Below are 22343 nucleotides of genomic sequence, written 5' to 3'. Positions count from 1 at the left end.
CTAATTTATTAGAATCAAACAAAGGCCTTTAGTAAATCTTTAAATCCTTCGTTATTAGCATCATCGTCATTTGATTCGGGATCAGAAGATTCATCAAATTTCCTCTTAATTGATGAGCAAAGTGTTGCAATGACTCCACCATTAGCAGTTGTTGTTGTTGTTGTTGATGTTGATGTTGATGTTGTTGTTGTTGAATTGTTGTTATTGGTACTTCCGTTATTTGAATTACCGGCTATGTTTAAGGTGTTGAGTGGATAATTTGCAATGGTACTGCTACTAACATGGAAACAATTTGGATTATTGGTTTGAGCGAAACGTAATTGATTAGCACTATTGATGTGTTTTAGTGTTGGAGGTCTAACAATTACACTTGGTATTCGTCGGAGAAATTTATATGATTCGTGTCCCCTTCGACCAAATTCGGGTGATTCATCTTCGCTACTGCTACTTGACGAATCAGTTACCGTTGTGTTACCTTCAATATCGACTGGACGAGAAGAGCAACTTGAATCTTTTCGCCTTTTCGAATGACTTGATTTGGTTCGTCGTCTTTTCTTTTGCTTCTTTTTATTAGCTTTTTCTTTCTCATTTTCTGATCCTTCACTGTCTGTAATTTTGTCATCTTCACCAATTGTATTTCGACTTTTACTCATTTCCATTTTTAACCGATGTGATAATGGTCGTATCATTGGTAGTACCTTAATTATCTTTAATCTCTTTTTTAGTGGTCCTTCATCTTCATCGTCATCATCACTATCTGATTTATATTTTTCATCAGCTGATTCACCGCAACTTGATATATTGATAATCTCTGGTGTCCTTTCACGAATTGGCTTCTTAAAACCAACTACTTTTATCGAATCATCTGAATCACATGAATCACTATCGTACCTTTGTTTACCCAAAGGTTTCTCATTGGTACCTACATCAATCTCGGTATCAGATCCATCATCGTCTACCTTTAACTTTGGATTAGAAGTTTTAAAATCATTATTTCTACATAAACCACTTGGACCTGGTCGAGGATTGTCAAAATCTTCAATCACATTAATGTTTTGAGATAAATTTGAGGTTAATGGTGTCTCCTGATTCGCATGAGAGACCATTTCTTTTGAAACTTTTTGAACTTGTTTATTGGCTTTACGGGTCTCTTTTTCATCGTAGCCTGGATTGGTTGTTTCACTAGTTGCTTGAGTTACTGATGGATTTGCTGTATTGGTATTGGTTGCGACTGTTATTGATGATGACGATGATGATGATGATGATGCTAAATATTGCATTCTATTTTTATCTCTTCTGGAACTTTGTTCTTGTTCAGAGTCAACAACTTCAATCACAGAGTCATCGGTTGAATCACCAGCTTCTGGTTCCTGTTGACCAAAAACTAGTAAAGGACGAAAAGGAGGTTGTTCAAGTTTCAACTGTTTAACGTGAGATTTGGGCACGTAAATAGCGTGGACATTATAATCTTCAATTGTATATGGAGATTTGGCAAAATAATATAATTCATGAAGAAAATGGTGAGTTCTGTCTCGAGTGAATGGTTCAATCACTTGACGAAATCTAATACTCGGTATATCATGTTCAAAGATGGCTTTTTGATACGAGAGTAAAGAGCTTCAGCTGCGTGGCTAGAATCTGAGTCAGTTCTTAAAATGGCGACCAGTTCACGATTAAGGAATGGAAGTAAACGATGAGTTACCGCTGGATTATTTCGATAAAATGTTGCTGAACATTCTCGAGCTAAACGCCCAGTAATTGGTTGAACCCAAAGATCATTATCATAAATATAACGACGATGGTCACAGGTACCAGCAGTTGGAGGTCGCCGGTGAACAGAATCCAAACTCCTAAGGTAAGAAGTAAAATCAAAAGGAAAAGCAGAATTTCTTGATGATTCATGAGCCCGAGGAGGAGTTCTTTCAGTGTTGCTATTGTTAGTGACATTGATTGAATTGGTAGCAGTGCTACTGTTAGTGTTATTAAATAGATCACTTGAGTAAATTAAGGATAATCTTCTAGGACCTCGGCTGGTTTGCTCACGGGTACGACTTCGCTCAAACATATCTTGAAGATGGATAACACGATGACGAAGAATATTGAAACTACTTATTTCACGGGATTCTGCCCATCGACCATCTGTAATAAATGCATCAACTGACCACAATGATCTTGGAGAAATGGGTCTAGGTATGTTATACTCTTCATAATCATCCATGGCTTTTACATTGAAGATAATTGAGTCGAAACCTTGCCGACAAACTGGACATTCTGGTTTGACCTTAGACCATTCAAAGAGACAAGTTTTACAAAAACTGTGGAAACATTTGTTAGCAAAAGACTGATCCTCAATACCTCCTAAACAAATTGAGCAATTTGGTTCAGGGGAGTTTGGTCGTTTAGGAGAGCCTAAGTGATCACACAGGGAAAAAAAAGGAAAAAGGGGTAAGTAAAATAAAATGAAATAGGAGGAAAAGGAAGGAGAAAAAAATGATGCAACCACTGGATCAAATCAATTACCTCCTGGGCTTTGTTTTAAGGGTGACCCTTCCTTGGCTTCTCGGGCTTTAGATAAAAACCCACGACGTCCTAATTCAGGGAGACGTTTCTTTCTCCCAGTTTCAGCCATGGTAGGCCTGAATTCGAGTCAAATATAGAGTATTTATTATAAACGCACCAAAAAAAAAACCGACTCAACGATCACAAGAATGAGGAACAAAGACCAATACAAGTTAATAGAAAAAAAATCCCAACAGTAAGAGAGAACTGGACTTTTTAAAACCAAGATAAGAAAGCCAATTTCAAAGGCGAAGAATCTAAAAGAGAGAAAGAAAGAAAGAAAAGAATAATAGAGAAAAAAAAGAATAAGAAAGACGAATTAGCAAAAGAGAAGAAGAGAGAAATAGAAAGAGAAATAGAAGCAAAAAGAGAAAGCAGAATAGAGAAAGAAAAACAGAAAGACCAAAAGCCAAGACCAAGAGTCAGTCGAATTGGCAATAACTATTATATTTAAAGGAGATAAAACTGATTAACTTGAAGAGAAGAAAAAAAGGAAAAAAGCGACAGGCAAAAAAAGGAAAAGCTTTTACTTCGCAATTGGAAGGCAAAGGAAAAAGAGAAAAAATTTCATATACAATTGAGAACACACACTCAATGAGTGAAGCCATTTTTCTGCAACAACAAGGGCGGATATAGTACACACAGAATACAAAATATATTATACATGATGTGATAAAAAGAAAACAAGACTACAGAAAAAAAAACAAACAACGTAATAAATGTTCACTTAAACAGACTCAAGAGAAAGAGAGAAAAAGCGAACAAGGGAAAGATAGAGACACAGACAGACACACACAAACAGTTATGAAAAAGAAGAAGAAAAAAGCAAACTAATGAGAAAAAAAAATCAGGTAACTGATTAGAAAGAGAACTATTGGTGATAAAGAGAATTTGAAAATTACCATAAACAATTGGCTGGTGAGTTTAAGAGAAAAGAATACATAAAATGTTCCAAAACGAAGAAGAGAACAAGAGAAGCACAAAGAAGAAGATGAGAGAAAAGAAAAATGGAAAGACCAAAATAATACCTTGGGTTCTGGTTAAAAGCGACACTCACCAAGAGAAAATGATGATTGGATCTTTTTGAGAAAAGAAAACCAGTTTACTTGCGAACAGCTGATCGAGGAAAAGATGGCGTTTGGGTTGAATTTTTGACAATCGAATTTTTCAAATTCTCTTTTCTTTTTGAACCATTTTTGTTAATTTCGCTCATTTTTAACTTCACTTAAGTTAATTAGTTTTAAGATTCTAAATTAATTGTTATATTCTTTTCACTCTTGATCACTGTAATTAAAAAGAGAAAAGATTATCATTTCATTTGTTTCTTTTTCTTTTTCTCTCTTTTTCCTGTTTTCATTTTTCTCTTTCTCGTTCTTATCTTTTTCTGTCTCTTTCTCTTTGTTAATTAATTTACTTCTTCTCATTACTAATCAAGTTTCATTCAAAGTAAACCAGTTTTCTGGTTTAAATTGTCTTTATTGTAATCATCAAATCAGAGGTAATTAATTGGTGTCTTTCATTTCTCTACTTTTTTAATCAACTATGGATGATCAACATTTTGCTTTCTCTCTCTCTCTCTGTCTTTGTGTTTTCACCTTTAATCTTATTTGCTCTCACCTCTTTTTGATTGAACTTTGGTTGGTTTACTTATGACCTTTTCTAATTATCACATGGATTTACCTTTGGAAACAATTTTCTGATCATCGTCAGGTTAATACAAACTCAATTTAATAATATATCAATCATGTGAAAGTTGATTGTCAATGTGTAAAGACAATAGTGATTATTGAGAAGACAGAAGATTAATCAGTGGAGAATCAATCAATTAATATGTTAATTGTGATTAGAAAAATGGTGATTATATTGTATCAAGTTTGGTGTTTTTTTTTTGGTTTCATTTCGTTTGTTAATCAAAACATTTGATTCTTTGTTTGGTTGTCATCCGATGGGAATTTCCTACAATTTAACTCATGGTAATGGCACAATCAATTCCTAAAAAGAAAGAAATAATTTAAAATATCAAAAACTATCAATTGAAAAGTTAATTGCTCCATGGAAACAATTTACCTGTAAATCCTGGTGGACAAATACACTTGGATGTACCATTTTCTTGTAAACAGGAACCACCATTGTGACAGGGTGATAATAATGAACGAGAATAATTAGAATCACAATCTTTCACTTGTGATGCGATGATTGTTTCATTAATCATATCAATCTCTTGACCATTAACAATTAACTGTTCAAAAAGGAAAGACAGAAAGTTGACAGATTATAATGATTAAGAGTGAGCTTTCATTTTCGGCTAATTAATCAACTTATCAGCCAATTAACAGTCCAAAGTACATATTTACAATTGGTTTTTTGAAACCGAATGTAAACAATATCGATGATTATTGAAGTGAATAACTGTTCAATAATGAGTGTTTGGTTAATTTCAGACCATTAGGAGGTTACAATTAGAGTATCTTAGCTGAGATTCAATATAAATTAAGATACAAATTGAATTATTGTTGATGAAATGGCCAACAATAATTTTTACTTAATCTCTGTAAGAAATTAACCAAAATGACCCTTTAGAATTGAGGTGAACAATCAATTGTACCTGAGAAATACAGCCATGGAATCCATGATATCTTTCCATGATTTGTTTCGAGTATCGAACTTTTTTCAAATCAATTCCACCAACATACAAGGGAAGACGAGTATTTATCCCTTTAGTTTGACCTGGAGATCGACCTTTAATTGGTTTAGAATCACCGACAATCAATGTTCCTTCATTATCTTCTCGTTCGGCTTGAATGTTAAGCCAAACATCATTTAGAACCAAATTAGGTGACCTTATATACGCTGGACCTGAACCGGTGTCAAAGATAAATTCAATCACTTGTTTCCTTAGGATGATGGCGATAAAATCCTCTGAACCAGCGACATCTTGTCCAGTGTAGACAATCACAGAATCCTCTAGACTAGTGGCTTTTATTTTAAGGCTTATTTTGAACTTTTCAACTGACCCATTGGGGACCGAGTAAGCGGCAAACGATTGTCCAGTAAACAAAGGCTGTTTTATTTTGATTGATCGTTCACAATGATCACCATCAAAGCCCATCGGACAATGACAGGTCACTCCTGAGTTAACATGGTCAATACAAATTCCAGGACCACAATAGCCGGAATAACATGATTGACCAATCCAGGAACACTGAGAACCTTTGAATCCTGGTGAACAGATACAACGATAACTTGGACTATCATGAGATTCAAAACAATGACCACCATTGTGACAATGGGATAGAGAAGATGAAGATGAAGATGAAGAGGATGATAAGGGAGAAACTGATGAAAAAGAGGAAGAACAAGTTTCACAAGGTTTAACTCCTTTGAGGAAATTATTTGGTCGAGTCATTAGACTTTGTTCAACGTTACGAATTTTAAAAGATGAGATACAACCGATGAATCCTTTCCGGTGGTCAACGATTGTTGGTATTAAAGAGAAATTAGGAACTCCTCCAATGTAAAGAGATTCTCTCAGGTCAAGACCAATGAAACGACCTCGTGAATGACCTTTAATTTCAATGGTTGAATTGATTGTTAGGGTTGCATCACGACGAGAACGATAAATGTGAATCACATGCCAAGAACCAATTGACAATGGAATAGGTGATCTCATAGTTACTACACCAGAACCAAGTTCAAATTTAAAATTGAGATACGAATCATGTAAACCAAGTGATATGAAATCACCTTTATCAGGTAACTGACCACTGAATAAAATAAGGCCATCATCAGCTTGGTCAGGACGAAGAGTAAGTTCAATATCAAATTCAGAATATGCCTCTGGAATCGGTGGAAGGGTAATGTAAGCTTTACCCTCTTCGGGAAAACCAGCGACAATACCGATTACATGAAGAGCTATTTGACACTCGGTGGTCACCGATTCACTGGTCACTTTACATATATACAGTCCGGAGTCAATTGCTTGAGCATTTTTAATCTTTAACGTTGAACCTTCAATCGTACTCCAATTGGAAAGACTTGAACCTTGTTTTAGCCAAACGGTTGATGTGATCGGCTGATTTTCTTTAACTTTTTTTGGACATTTTAAAGTGATACTCGAACCAGCGGTAACTCGACGCTTAACAGCTTCGAAAAAGATGAAAAAAATGATACAATTTTCGCTCTAAACTGAAGAAATTTTCGAATACTAACCATGAATAGATAATGAATAATCTCTATTAATTATTCCATCCAAAGTGTGAGCTTGACATCGATAAACTCCTCCGTCGTCTCGAGATACACTTTCGATAGTTAATTGTCCCTTAATTACTTCAACATGTGACGGGAGTAAAGGTAAACCTAAACGATACCAAACAACAATCGTCTCTTTAACTCCAGTCAATTGACAATCAAGTCGCAACGAATCACCAATGTCAATGTTTTTCTGATTTGCAACAATTTTCAATTTAATTGCTGGAGAATCTGAATAATTGAATGAACAAAATTTCAAAGCACAATTACAATTCAATCATTACGGTTAACTATAATTTACCTCTAACATTGAGACTGATGAAATTGGAATCCATATTACCGAAAAGAGAGTGACCTTTGCAAACATATCGACCTGAATGATTTACTTGAATCCCTCTTATCCTGAAAATCAACAAAATTAAACATTACGAGAAATAATTTAAATAACAATTAACCAACTAACCTTAACTGATTCTCAACAACATCAACACCGACGGGTAAATTGGTTTCCTTATTATTCATCTCGTAAGCCCAAGTTACATTGATATGATTTTCTAATCCTGGACAATTAATATCGATATTTGAATCGACTAGAATATTAATCTCATTTAGTGTATCGTTATAGTTAATTAAATCATCCTCTTCATCAATTTCTTCAATTGTTCCGTCAACATTGATTGTTGTTGCCATTGTTGACACTTTGTGTCTACTCCGTGAATTAGGGGCTACAAAAACTAATTAGAAAATGGAGAAATTAAATTTCCAATAATCGATTAATCATCAATAGAATCAAAATTACCACAATAATTTTCATCAGAATTATCCAAACAATCAGGAACACCATCACAACGTAAGCTTTCATTGATACACTTTCCGTCGGTACAAGGAAAAAATCCTAAACCACAGCCTGAAATTAGTTGAAACAATCAGTAAATTAGTGGACAAACAATTTAGACAATCAACTAACCTAATGGTTTACACGTTCCTCCTAAACTATTCGGATCTCCAATGTAGCCTGGGGCACATTTCTCACATCGTCGACCCTCAAAACCAAGTGGACATGAGCTACAAGTTACATCGTTATCTGTATCTAAGTAGCATGTAGGTGAGAACCTTGAATGACAATTAAAAATGTTGATAGTTGATTAATCTTATTGGTTGATAGTTAAATCAATTTTACCATTGAGGTGGGAATCCTGCAGTCCACAAACTGGCCAGTTGAAAGGAAGGGTTAATATAAGGACAAGGGCAAGGTTGACAATCATTTACATGGCCTAAAGTTGAATTACCGTAATAGCCTCGAGCACATCGTTCACAATTAAAACCTTCGGTATTATGTTCACAATCAATACATCGACCAGACAATTCATCACATTTAACTGTATGTCCATGGCAAGAACAGGCTAAACTTAATCGTACACATTTTCCAAGCCAAAGATCATCATGATGTCTTATAAAACCAGGAGCACAAGTCTAATAATCATAACAATTTGAGATAAAAAAGCGAAAAATTGAAAAGATAATCATCTTAATTGTCGATGAGATAGTTAATTATACCAACTATCAACTAACCTCACAAGAATTACCTAGATAACCTTCAGGACAGGAACATTTCTCAACGAAAAATGCATCATCTGAATCAGATGAATTTCGATATGAACTTGTTTCCATTCTTAGATTAAGGATACTGGACTCAAGGAAAACCTCATCGTAACTGGCACGAATATAAATGTAATCAATATTGGCCAGAACTTGCATTATATCAGCTCGATTGGCCAATTGACGTTTCGACCAACGTTTCCTCAGGTTGGATTCACCTTTGGTCCAAAGATTTTCCCAAAATCTTAGTTCAACTTTATTATCTTCAATTGAACTGTGTCCATCTATCACATCGTAATATAAAGTTATCCCATGGCCAGAAATTATAACATCCCATAGATCTGGATCATGAGGGGCAAATGGTGACCGATATCTGAACATAAATCTTAAAAAACCACCATAAGAGTTAAGCTAAACAAGAAGGGAATGGGAATACAATCAATTAATTGCTCGAAATGATTATTCGTCCATAATTAAGAACAAACAAAAAAGAAACAATTGTAATTACCTGATTACCAAGAAAGGGTTTAGGTAAACTCCAATAAAAGAAGGCATCATCAGGTGTATTAGCATCAATTGCTTCATTGGTGAATTTAAACTCTCTCGTTGATGGACTGTAGTTAATTGCTCGTTGATTTGGTGGATAAGTGTAACCAATGTTTATGTAAGAATCATTGTTTACCTGTCTTAGGACTGTAATTGTTGCATCGCTTGTCAATGGTATCTAATTGAATTGAGAAAAACTGATCAGTCAATAAGGTTTGATGATTGATTGGAGAGAGAGAGAGAGAAACAAATCAAACCTGAGTAATTTTCAATGAACTACTATAACAAGTATCGGTTATACCAAAACAATGACAACGAAGGCAATCAAATTGTGATTTAGCTTGATCATTGTAGTATGGGGGATAACATGAACTGGATCGAGCTTCGGAAAAAAAATTCAAAATCAAATGGATACAATTAGTTGAATAGTTAAGTAACTTTCTTATGTAAAAAAAAATTGAAAGGTTGAAACATTTGAAAATGAAACTTACACTTGATTGTTAATCTACAATCATTGTTACCTTTAATTGTACCTTTACTGTTACTGGCAACACAAGTCCAATAACCTTGGTCATCAAGATTAACTGACCTAATGGTGAGTAGCCCGAAACCATCATGATTGGTCCAGGTAATTCTTGGGGTTATCTCAATAGCTTTTCCATTGAAAAGCCAGGTAATTACAGGTAATGGTTTACCAAATGCTCGGCATGTTATTGTTACATTTGAACCTTCAACAGAGATGTGACTCTCGGGCGGATTCTTGAGGATTGTCGGTCCAGCTGAGAAAGACAATTAAGAGGATTATCAGTAAGATTTAATTTAGATGATCAGGATGAGAATGAGAGGTAAATACTTACAACATCCAATTTCATCGGAGAAATCCCTGCAATCGGGTTGAGCATCACATTGGTATTCAACGGGAATACATTGACTGTTGTCTGTACAAGAATATTCATCGTAACGGCAAATTGAATCAACTGACCGTTGATCTGATCCAAATATTAGGTTTCATGTGGAAATAACAATTAGCAAGAGATCAAGTAGGTTAATTGGTGAGAATAGAAAAAATAGAATCTGAAGAAAAATAAATTAGAAAATAATAAAAAGGAGAGAAAATAAAAAATAACAAATGAGATGATAAACAAAAATAAAAACGATCAACTGAAAAGGTAAATGGGAAAATGAATCAAGTCTCATGCAGACAATTAAGTGCTGATTACGAACCACAGTCTTGGTCACTAGATCCACGGTTGCAGCCTAGGTAATTACCATTGGACTGGTCAGTAAATGAGGTGAAGGAAAAAATAACAAGAACGGCAATTAAAATGTCAATACATTTCATCGCTAATCATTAACCATGTAGAGGGAAAAAGGGTTATCACATAGGAACCCTAAAGATCCGAGTTCTCAACGAAATTATGCCAAATATAAAAGCACCAGGGAAGAAACAACTAGAAGAGAATATTAATTTGATTAATTGTTGCAACAATTTAGAGGAAAAAATTCCCAATTTGATTGAATTGATTCACAGAGATAAACAAACGAGTTTACCTTTAGTAATTTGATCAAACGTATCAGTTATTTGAGATCAGAAGGATTAGATTATTTATTGGATAAGTAATTCAATCGATAACCATTGTTTAGGTGACGATTAAAGAAACAAACAATATACACAATTAATCATAAAAGTGGAAAACTTAATGATAATCAACGAAACCACGAACAAGATAATTAGTAAACATCATTAATAGAAAAAATTTTCATTTCGAAAATAAGTTATTTTCTATTCCGTATGGTGGCGCTAACATCGAACGATAAATTCTTGAATGAATAATTAATTGAGTGAACTTTTAATTGTGGTGAAAAAAAATGCTGATGTGAGGGTAACAAGCTCGTTATTGGGCAGATCGGTAAAAGGTCAGTTCGTTGAAGTAATTAAGAGAAGGTTCTTCTGCTCGAGAGATACAATTTTTGTTAAACCAAAGAACTTTAAGATTTGTCAAAGTAATAGAAAGATCAACATTTTCCAATGGTTGATTAACACTTAATTAGCTCGAAAATGGAGATAAACATGATCATGAATCGACAATCAACAAGTTGAACAACAATTAATCCAAAATTGCTGGTTCGAAAAAGTAATAACAATAGTAAACTGTTGAATCAAGTGATTGAAATAAGGAAATCGAAGAGGAAAAACTGAGAAATAAGTTGATCGTTCATTTTGAATTCACTTATAACGAGGCCATTTTACCGAAGATGATGTGGACACAAGTCGAACCACAGATTCGACATATGTGGTAATCACGTAGGTCACATTTCTGAACGTATTCTCAATGTGATTATAATCAACGGAGCCTCGAACAAGATGATAAGTAAACATTGGTTAGAAATTTTTTTTTATTTCGATTGATTGAATTGGTTGATTATATTTTAATTGTCATTTTAATAAAAAAATTTAATGAGCGATAATGAGATTTTTATGTGCATTAATTGTTTCTATGAAATTGTGGTAAGATTAAAAATTAAACTATTCGAGTGAATTGTCTTACAATATAATCTTACAATTAAGAAGAGGAAAGGGAGAGAGAGAGAGCTTAGAATTACAATTTTAGATTTGATTATTTTGTATTAATTGTTGAGATGAAAAAAATATTGATTAGTGAGCCTTAATTTTCCATATTCGAGAAAAAAGAAAGTTATCAAGATTTCGTAAGAAAATGAGTCTTTAGGAAGGATGAGGTTAATTCCTCGATTGTGTGAGATGTTTACATTGATTAAATGAATATGTAAATATGTATATTATTTATAAATTGTTTCATATAAAGTGAACATAATTTGACTTAATTGTAGATTTTTTTTCCAATTTTTTATCCATATATTTTCCGCCTTTTTCGCTGTGTATGTATAAGTATTGGCTTGAGAAAAAATTAATAATATTATGTGTGATAAGATATATAGATGATTTAAATTGTTGGCAATTGAGAGATGATCATCATCATGTTTGATTGTAATGATAAGATTAATTGGTTCATTAATTGTGTGTGTTTTGTAATTAATCATTGATCATCCATTTTAGGCCAAATAAATTTAACATCAATCCTCTTGTAAGCAAAAGTTGACAATTTACCAGATTTAATTGTTTCTGATTTAATTGCTTGAGGTAAATCATTTGGCTCTAATTGAGTTTCACTTCCATCACCAGTTATCTGGAATAGTCCATAATCCTCTGAATTAGTTTGATTGAATTTATGAGCAATCATTTTACAAACATCCTTAGTTGTCATACTTGGTCTTACGGGCAGTGTTTTGGTAACAATTGAACAGGAAAGTTCATTTGGAATCATTATTTTCATGTAACCTTGTAAATCAGTGACACTGGCTAATCGGGAGGGAGTCATAGAGGTAACCAGACTTGATGAACTTGAGGTTCCTGTAGCGATTCCCATAATACTAGGTGTGGCTGGAGGTGATGGTGAAATGGATGCAATTGAAGATGATAATAAACTTGTTGATGCGGTTAAATTGTGTTCATCGGTTGTTGTAGATAAATTTTGTTGATCAATTAATGTCATCTCAGTTTCTGACATATTTTTAATCACATGAAGACATGAAGAGAGGGTAGTTAAATAGTAACCACCTTCACCTGAGAGGAGGGAAGGATGAAGAAGGCCCCACATGAATTCAGCTTCTATTTCAGCTGAAAGAAAACCACAATGAACTAAAACATAGATGAAAATTGGTAGAAAATCATCAGCTCCAATAGATAAATGGCTTCCCTCCGCTTTTCTATTGTTATTAGTAACACCACTTCCGCCTCCACCTCCTCCTCTACTGGACATGGATTCCGATGAGTTGTTTACTGCTTGCTGAGTGCTAATTTTAACTCCACTGTAGATTGATGATATAGCTGCCAGCAAGTGTTCCAACTTTTTAAGCGGTGAATAAGCTCGTTGCATTGAATTAAATTGTCTCTGGATAATGGCCATTGATTTAGAATCGGGAAGATAAAGGTCAGAACGAACACCAATCTCGGTGGGACTTTTCTTCTGAGCATTTTTCATATTCTCAGAGAGTAGTGAAAGTGATCCATTGGTTTTATAATATTCAACGAAAAGTCCATCCAAATGAGATTTTAACGGTTTAATTATTAACTTATGAAGAGTTCCCTCAATTATTGCGTCAATATTGAGAAATTCATCACTTTTAAGTTTATTTCGCTCTTCCCTGATCATTTCGAGGAAATTTTTTTCCCCATGTTTAACCAGATAATTTTTCATTCCATTCATAAATTGTCTTATATTTCTCATTACAACGTGTGGGTTGACTTGAGTTAAATCTTTTGTACAATCAATAAAATGAGACACCGATTTGGCAAACGTATTGTCACCCTCTTCAGTGAGCTTAAAAATATAATCACAGATACTTTTACCCGCTGAATAGATGCGCTCATTACGGTGGCTTGTTGATGAGGTTGTGGTGGTTACTGTTTGTGATTTAAGAGTCGATGAATTTGATTCCATGGTAATTATTGCTTCATCATGCATTGAAATGGAAGATAAAAGATCGGAAACTGCTTCCGAGGTGAATGAGGTTATTTCAGTTATGTCAATTGACTCTCTTTCCGATGAGTGATGATGATGACCCAACTCATTTTGAGACAATATTGTTGATGATGAATGATGATGTTGGTGTTGTTGTTGTTGTTGTTGATTAACACTATTACCACTTAGCACATTATCATTATTATATTTACCACTGAATGAAGATAATCGTTCAACTAAATTATCTATTCGTTGTTTACATGAGGTTTCTTTTTTCACTTTACTTTTATTACTATTTGATTCATTAAGTAAAGTTGACTTATCATTATCGTCAGTAATTAAAGATAATGATGATGAGCCAATAAATTTACTCGCAAGAGCTGAACTTGAGGCACCATTGGGATCATCATAAATGGAAACAGATTCATCTTCTTCATTATCTTCCTCTTCCGGTGATAAACTCGTCTGTATTTCTGATTTTCCTGGAGTTACACTGATTAATTTCCGCCAATATTCACTATCCCAAGGTTCATTGAAAACCGTCTCAGTATCGGTCATGGTACCACCACTTGTTTTACTTGAATCTTCACGGTTTGCTTTTCGGGTGGCCGCATCTCTATCATGTTTACGTAAAGTGACCACATTATCATAACTGTCATCAAGATTAACATTAATATTTGTGTCAATCTCTATTTTAGGTACTTTCAACTCGGGAGCTTCAAGTGCAATTAAATCTTCAACAGTACGAGATTTTCTCTCATCCCCTTTACGATTACTCTTCTCGAAACTGGTACCCGCTTCATCGGCAGTTTCTGGATCACTTTCAACGCCCGATTCAAGAACATATCGAGCACTAAATCGACGATAACGAATAAGATCAGCTCTCTCCTGGTCAAGAGTTCGCTTATCATCAGATGAAGAATTGTTAGATCGTTTATTTCGTCGAAGTGGAGATCTTAATGTTAAAGTTGTATCATCGGTATCATCAGCATTTGAACAGGTCACACTAATGGTATCCGATTGATCAAGATAATTATTAGATCGACGCCATTTCCATGATGAATCAACCAACCAAGCGCCATCTTTACCACGAGTTCCTCCCAGTTTGCCTTTTGTCCATTGGTCACTTCCTTTATTTCCCCCCGATTGGTGGGGTCTCTTCTGTTGAGATGTTGATGATGATGAATTATTGGCTTTACTATTACCAATTTGTGTGCAAGCATCTTCCAATTGTGGATTAACTTCATTTGAACCACCACTAAGGGGAAAGCCCAGATCACTGGCCTCACCATAAATTGAAAGAGCATCCTTATTAAGATAGATTAAACTTTCCAAGGATAAATTATGTTTACTGTGAGTTGATCTTATCGAGGAAAGAGTTAAATTAGAATCCGAACCATAATGGGAATGATGTTCGAAACGATTAATTATTTCATTAAATTGATCATCATTATGACAGGATGATGATTTCATTGGATCTGTTTGAGTACTGGCAGAGCAACATTTTGAATTAGATGTAATAATTGATTTTTTAAAACCATGTGATGAACATGATGATGGTGTTGATTTGATCCTCGAATTTGATGCAATTATTGATGGTTTATGCTTTTTAATTTGTTGGTGAGTTTCAGATGATGATTGAGATGATTTAGTAACTTTTGGAGATTCTTTTTCCTTTTTTTCGGCTTGTTGATGTTGTTGTTGTGATAATTTGTTTCGATCTTCAAATGGCTTTGGAGTGAAACTCCAAATATCTTCATAATCACTGTATTTATCTTCAACTTTACTATTATAGTATTTAATTAATGTTTCAATACCTCGTGGTGATTTCTCATTATTCATTGTCTCATTTGGTTTGGTGTTTTCACTTTGACTAGAGATATTGTGAGAACTCCCATTTTCAGGGTTTCTCTGACTAATTGATAAATTGTTATCTTTATAATTGTTGGTGTGATTTCTCATGTTAATATTATTATTTCTATTTTTACTTCTATTGTTGTTGTTGTTGTTGTTACTTGAATAATTGTTATCATCTATTGTTTCATCATCTTCGTCATCAATTTCTTCTTCTTTTACAATTAATAGCTCGTCATCACTGGCATTTGATTGATTTTTATTAGAAAAAATATCTTCTATGGAGATACTTTTAATGAATGAATTGATGGTTGATGATGAGAAACTTTTCGAATTGGCCTTTGATGAGGGTTTGCAAGTTCGTGAAGGAACTGGAGGTGCAATTGAGATTTGCATGTTACCCTCACCGGAAGGAGTGATACTTGATCGTGGTGGAGGTTTGGGTGGCACAGAGATTTTCACTGAACTTTCACATTGTTCGACTAAATTGATTGGCACAGTTGAGCTTTTTTTCATATCCACAAGAGGATCATTGTTATAATCTATCATCAATTCATCGGTATCAATTCTGGAAGGTGAAGTTGATGGAGGTGAACATGAAGAGGTTGATGAAGATGAAGATGAAGGTAAACAAGTTATGTTGGTTGATGATCCTGAAGATGTTAATTCATTAACAATATATGCTTGTTGTTGATTTAAGTTATTGGTGGTTAAAGATAAATTGGGAACTTGTCTTCTTCTTCCTGAAAGATTATTACTTTTGTTACTTCGGTAAGAACCTTGATCGGGTGATTGAATGGATACTTCAATTGCAGGTTTTTCGGTGGCATCAGTGGCTAATTGTTTAATACTTAATGAAAGTGTTAAACTTAAATTGTTGTTGTTGTTGTTATTATTGGTAAATTTATGCTTATTGTTGGTACTTGACGCATTACTGGCGCTTCGTATGATCGGGGCAAAAGCTCGTTTAGGTGTTTGATTGAGTGTATGCCAAAATTCTTGGCCCAAAAGTGAATAGGATGTTAATTTAACGAAATTTGCATTCATTAACTTATTAGGTAAAGTTAATCGGACAGGTAACTCATCACAACAATTGCTATAATGAGATATTAGTGATGTCATACTGGTAAAATAATTTTCAGATCCTTCAAGGTGAAATAAACCATTTGGTGAAGTTTCAACGAGATAATGTTCAACATGAGGTCCTTTTCCTTCAGGTAATCTAACCGATAAGGCCATTGAATTGTATTTACTTGAATTACGAACGATAAAACATCCATTTTCTTTTCTTTCAAGAAGGTTAGTTACACAGGATCGACCAGTATCCGGTAGAAACCAGATAGATGTTGTCTTTGTAAGTCTATCGATAAGGGTAATTTCATTTGAGTTAAGTTCATTTCCGTTGACAGTTTTTCCTTCACCAGTTCCACCACCACCAGTACCACTATTACTTGTGATAGTGTTTGAAGTTGTTAACTTGAATTGTGACTCAGTTGAGTCCGTTGAGTCTTTGCCAATTAGAGAGGAGAATACGAAACCTGCATCAGAATGACGACGTTCAGTGTTCACTGTAGTTGTTTGAGCTTCTGTTGGATTGGTTAATGATAAAGATGATGATAGAGAGATGGATGATGAAGGAACGATGGAGAAAGCAGAAGACACAGAGGGCTATAAAAATGAAGAGAAAAGATGAGATAGGATGAGAAAAAAAAAATTAGAGAAAGTGAGAGAGAAAGAGATGTTAATGATGATAGAAGAAGAAAAAAAAAATGAGACGGGTGGATTTAATAATAAAGAGAAAGACAGAAAAGAAGTTGAAGAAGTTAAAGAGGAGCCTCTTCCTTTTTGATAGAGAAAAAGGGGCGAAGACATTTGATGATTTTGTAGGAAGAACTGAGAAAAGCAAAGATATAAGAGGAAATTGTAAGGGAAAGTTAAAAGGAAAATGGAATAAAAAAGAGAAAAAAAAAGACAAACAAACAAATGGAACAAAATTTTTGGCAACAATAATTATATTTACCTTGATGCAATTGTTAGTTTGATTAAGTTGACAATTAGCTGATTGCAAAGGTGTGACCACTGGTTTAGAAGGTAAAGAAGGACTAGATTCTGGCGAAACGAGGGACATTTCCTCGATTGACCATTAACGGGACAACATAATTTGAAGACAAGTTTTTTGGTAAAAAGAAAATGGTGAAAATGAGAAAAGGTGAAGATGGAAGATGATGATGACCACAAGAAGAACAAGAATATTGCAAGAAGAGAAATCAAGAGGATAATAGGTATGACGAAAAGTGATTGATACAGAAGAGAAAGAAAAAAAGAATGTAAAAAGGAGAGAGAAGAGAGAAAGAGAAAGAGAAAAGATGAAGATTAGGGAAGATGAATAAACCCGAAAAAGAAAGAGAATGAAAAAAAGAAAGATAAAAGAAGAGGGTGAGACACAGAGACAAAAATATGAGGCGTGATGATTGACTAACAGAGATAATATTATGAAAAAGAAAATCAGTAAAAAAATATATAAATTAGGCTAATCGAAAGTTAATTTTGGTTGATAGTCAAAGGAAGAGAATGGAACAAGATAACAAGATGAACAGATTGAAAGAACAAAAAAAGAAAACACTGAAAAAAGAGATACAAATGGAATAGAAAAAAAAGATTCGAAAAAGAGAAGAGAATAAAAATTATTAACAGTTAATGACCAAGGGGAAAAAAGAAAACACCATCGATTAAAAGACCAATATTAGAATAGAAGAGAGAAAATATTGGACAAAAGAAAAAATAGAAATCGACAATTTAGAATATCAAGATTATCAGGTTGTCGTTGTTGTTCGGTGACAATTAAATTTAAACACAATCTAATTAATTACAATTAACAGCAAATTGTTGGAAAAAACAGTAGCTAAACAACAGTTACAATGATTATTTTCATCTTCCTCTATAAGAAAGAGAAGCCAATTGAATCAATTGATTTATCTGACCAACGCCATCTTGTGATTACCGATAACACAGAGAATTAGATAAAACAATCAATAAATTGAAACAATCAACAATTAAATCGTCAGATAATTAGATTAATGATTCAAATGATCACAAATTCAATTAGATTAATCAACTTGTCATGAAGAGATTTCAACAAAAATGAAACTGAAACAAATTCCCATTCAGGTTACATTGAACGAAGAAATCGCCTCCTGGCTCCATCTTTTGGTCGAAAACAGAACTAAATCGGCGATTTTGTTAATTGATTGGAATCAGAATTTTTAATTGTAATTGTTTGGTTGATCGGTCGGTTTTTTTGTTTACATTTTCTGTTACGAGTCATCATAGATGAGTTAATATTTCTCAATCAATTGATTGTTTATGACTTGACTTGGAATGTGAATGATTAATATGAGTTTTTTTCGTTCGTAATTGATTCAGTTGTAGTTAATTGTACGATTAAATTATGGAAAAAGATAAAATTTTTGTTTAAAATAAAAACACAAAAAAAAACGAGATACCAAAGACTTAGAACGTTAATTGTTTCCAGTGTCTGTTGGTTAACAAAAGGGAAAAGTTAATCAAAAGTATTTGATTAACAAGAGATAACAAATTAGATTGTTGTTTTTGTGAGAACGAGTTAATTTTAAATGATTAGTTGTTTGTTGACTAGTTGTTAATCCAGTTGATTATTTAATCAAATGTCCCACGAGAATAAGTGATGTTTAACTAGCATATCTTTAACACCTTCTTTGGATACTGGTGATTTTGGTCCAGAATTATCGGCCTGAACTTCAGCATTTATGTTCATATTGAATGAGAATTGAATTAAAAGTCGCAATTCAGCTCTAATTATTTTCCATGCTGGACTGTTAACAAAACTCCAATTGTGGTAAAATTTAGCTAATATATGAGGTTGAGTTCCACAGATGATTGAAAACCATTCATGTAAAATTTTCTGATTTAAAGCGATACAAACCAACGAACGTAATTTAACATCCATCGGTTCGTATTCTAAATTTTGATTTATATGGGCCACACTTCGGTATAAAATTTCACACGGACTTAGAACTCGAGCAAATTCATCTAGACGAAAAGTTCGAGTAAGAACTAAACGTGAATAGACTGAATTAAAGTCACTTTCAATACAGCAAGAGACAATCGCCTCAATCACGTTCCAGGGATGAACAGCGATGAAAAGAGTTCGTCTAAGTCCATGACATAAGATGGTTTTAAATATTGAACAAAATCGACCTCGAACAAGATCATTAATGTAAGGCACAACTCGATCATCTCCCGCAATACTGTATTCACCATGTCTCTCGTCCAATAGTTCAACAAATTTAGCCGGAAACCAACCCCGTTGACCATTTAATTCACCAATCCAACAATGTTCATCTCGTTCATTAATTATGGTGATAACGTCATTCTTTGAAAATCCAAGTTCATCTGAATCATGTCGTTGAAAATCAATCAATGCTTTAGCTCGTCTTAAGGGTGATTTACTTTTCTTATAACAATCAAATGAATCTTCATCATCATAATCATCTTTATCTATTTTCGTGTAATCAGGTTCCAAATTTGCTTTAAAATTATGATCATAGGATTCAAAGTGTTTACCAAGAGCAGCAATCGATTCATGTAACTCCATTAAAATTGATGTTTGTCTTATATTTTTTGATTTAATATCTTGATCAAATTGGTCCGAGGTAAATGAAGGTAATGTCATGAATGAAGTACCGGAAGTATTTAAATTCATTAAATTAATACTCGCCATGTCTTTTTTAATATAATCAACGTATTGGGCTCCTGATTTCCAATAAGAGATTAAATTTTCCTGACAGGTAATGTTTGAAGGTAAATCGGATAATTTGTTAAATATAACAGCAGCATCAGAACCATCAGTTAATAAATGTCTGGTTTCCAATAATAAACCAATAGTTAATTGAAATAATACAATTGAACCATAATAGAAATAGAGATCCCAGAAAAGGAAGAGGACAAAAGTTTTCGGAAAATATCCTGAAAATAGACTTGAAAACCAATGACAGGTAATTAGGGTAATATCGAGATCATCTTTTTTCAATAGATCATCAAGGTAAGAACAATTGTTAACAATTAATTTGATTAGAATACGTTGATGATCAAATGATTTAAGTTCATTTAAACATGATAATGTTAACCAAAAGGCATCCTCTTCATCACAGACAAGTAAAAGGTAGGCTGCAATTATCGGGATGTTAACGGAATCACAGGAAGTGGATAATGGATTGGAACCACTTCGATGAAGCCATTTAATTACTCTGAGAATCCGTCGAAGTCGTTCAATACCAACCGAAGTTATCTCCATGAAACAAGCATTATTTGGTAATACATTTAGTATCTGCTTATCGGGAATGTGACCTACGTGATTTGATTGATCGCACATTTGAGCGTAAGTCCATTTACTGTTATTCTTTAAGGCCATTCCTTTACTAAATCGTAACCATAATTGAGCTCTCATGGAACTTGGTAAACCTCCTTTAACCAATTCATCTAGAACTCGAGTATGTCGAATCTGTGGTTCGACTTGTGACCACATCATCTTCGGTAAAACGGCCTCGTTATATGTGAATTCAAGATAAGCGATCCACTTGTTTCTCAGTTTTTCCTCTTCGGTTCCCTCATCTGAATCATCTGTAGATGATGATACTGGTTGTTGTTGTTGTTGAGATGATATTGATTGGGACAATTTGATTGAATTAATTTCTTCAATCGATTTGTTAACAGTAAAACCATAATCATCGAACCAAAGATTAGACCGTCGAGAATCATCAGGCTGAGAAATGGATACAAGCAAATCTTGAGGCCACATTGATGGAGTTAATGATGAAAATGGACCACCACAATTTGGAATCAATGATGAACTTTGTTTGGTTGTTTCGAATACATTATGACCAATATAACCATTACCTGTTGTTGATAAAATTGGCTTATTGTTAGGATCACCTGAGCAATTATCTTCATCCTCAGAATCGCTACAAGTATCGGGTTTCTGGTTGAAAGTGTTTATATAACCATCTCGATTTGATCCACGAAGAGATAATGATTTCATAAATGAAATCGCCATTCCTTTTGATTGAAACAGCTAATCAATTGGTTTATATTAGTGAAGGGAAATTATTATGACAATTAAAAGATTCAGATGCAATGTAAACACATCGTAACATATGGTAACTTATTAGCATAAAATGTTAGGTGTTAACCTATTAAAATATACACCAGGAAATTCATTGATTATATTGATGTTTCTGGTGAGAAAATGATGATGATGATTATAAAATAAAGATGAATAATGTTGGAATGATGAGAAAATGTTGTTTTCTTTTGTTGGAAACAAAAAGAAAATGAAGAAAAAAAAAATTCAAATCGAAAATAAAAACAATAGAAACACAAAATTGGGAAGAGAAAAACAGTTAATCATCAACGTTGAATATTAACATTAACAATAAAGATAATTGATCTTACGAATAAACACTTTACACGATTGTAATAATTGCGAAAAGATTAATTAGATTGAAAATTTAAAGATTATGGTGATTATAAAATTAGAATCACAATTAACTCATACATGAAGGGTTAACCTTTTCAGAAGAATCAATTTACCAATTTGACCAACGCCATCTTGTGATTATCGAGAACACAGACAATTAATAAAAAATGAATTAAAAACAGTGAACAAACAATTAACAATAAAGAAAACATCACTCAACAAGCAAATTAACTAATCACAATAAACAGAAACAATTAAATTCACCAAAATAAATAAAATAAACAATAAACAACAAAATCACCAAAATCAACAAAAAATTTAAAGATAAAAATTCAAACAATTCAATCAAATTAACTAACACAATTGACCAATTTTCTTTTTCCACAATATCGGTTCACAAACAATTAGATTAATTAACCAAATTAAATAATTAAAATGAATTAGAAAATTGTTTCCTTTGTTTCTTCACCAGTGATTAAGTG

General features: G+C 33.5%; 4 protein-coding genes and 1 long non-coding RNA gene across 6 annotated transcripts; 1 reads left to right on the top strand and 4 right to left on the bottom strand.

Annotated features, from left to right (window-relative positions):
- Window positions 1-14: 14 nt before the first annotated feature.
- Window positions 15-2629, bottom strand: LOC128387813 (E3 ubiquitin-protein ligase Topors-like). The gene is made up of 5 exons (XM_053347088.1): window positions 2521-2629; window positions 1606-2409; window positions 788-1468; window positions 282-607; window positions 15-104 (listed from the first exon to the last, which is right to left on the bottom strand). Exons 1-5 carry the CDS (start codon window positions 2627-2629, stop codon window positions 15-17), a joined length of 2010 nt encoding a protein of 669 aa, XP_053203063.1.
- Window positions 2630-3930: 1301 nt separating this feature from the next.
- On the top strand, window positions 3931-4514 carry LOC128387876 (uncharacterized). The gene is made up of 2 exons (XR_008325188.1): window positions 3931-4057; window positions 4270-4514. It is a non-coding gene; the product is annotated as an uncharacterized LOC128387876 (long non-coding RNA).
- Window positions 4408-11249, bottom strand: LOC128387860 (basement membrane-specific heparan sulfate proteoglycan core protein-like). 2 transcript variants are annotated; one of them, XM_053347137.1, is made up of 16 exons: window positions 10504-11249; window positions 10177-10403; window positions 9810-9941; window positions 9444-9731; window positions 9210-9334; window positions 8915-9130; window positions 8380-8817; window positions 7988-8280; window positions 7775-7920; window positions 7607-7714; window positions 7271-7541; window positions 7109-7209; window positions 6769-7038; window positions 5165-6702; window positions 4627-4798; window positions 4408-4551 (listed from the first exon to the last, which is right to left on the bottom strand). In XM_053347137.1, exons 2-16 carry the CDS (start codon window positions 10292-10294, stop codon window positions 4523-4525), a joined length of 4245 nt encoding a protein of 1414 aa, XP_053203112.1. In that variant the 5' UTR covers window positions 10295-10403; window positions 10504-11249; the 3' UTR covers window positions 4408-4522. The 2 variants fall into 2 exon arrangements, with proteins under 2 accessions (XP_053203112.1, XP_053203113.1); XM_053347138.1 differs by lacking the exons at window positions 9810-9941; window positions 10177-10403; window positions 10504-11249 and having other exon boundaries at window positions 9542-9719.
- A 309-nt stretch (window positions 11250-11558) lies between these two features.
- Window positions 11559-17940, bottom strand: LOC128387858 (protein sprint-like). Its single transcript, XM_053347134.1, has 2 exons — window positions 17368-17940; window positions 11559-17015 (listed from the first exon to the last, which is right to left on the bottom strand). Exons 1-2 carry the CDS (start codon window positions 17473-17475, stop codon window positions 12009-12011), a joined length of 5115 nt encoding a protein of 1704 aa, XP_053203109.1. The 5' UTR covers window positions 17476-17940; the 3' UTR covers window positions 11559-12008.
- Window positions 17941-18590: 650 nt separating this feature from the next.
- On the bottom strand, window positions 18591-22271 carry LOC128387863 (small G protein signaling modulator 3-like). The gene has a single exon (XM_053347141.1). It carries the CDS (start codon window positions 21436-21438, stop codon window positions 19027-19029), a length of 2412 nt encoding a protein of 803 aa, XP_053203116.1. The 5' UTR covers window positions 21439-22271; the 3' UTR covers window positions 18591-19026.
- Between the last annotated feature and the right edge of the window lie 72 nt (window positions 22272-22343).

Source organism: Panonychus citri, unplaced genomic scaffold (genome assembly GCF_014898815.1).
Source record: "Panonychus citri isolate SS breed McGregor unplaced genomic scaffold, ASM1489881v1 Contig00094, whole genome shotgun sequence".
Lineage (NCBI taxonomy): Eukaryota > Metazoa > Arthropoda > Arachnida > Trombidiformes > Tetranychidae > Panonychus > Panonychus citri.
This window is presented reverse-complemented; position numbering and strand designations above follow the sequence as displayed.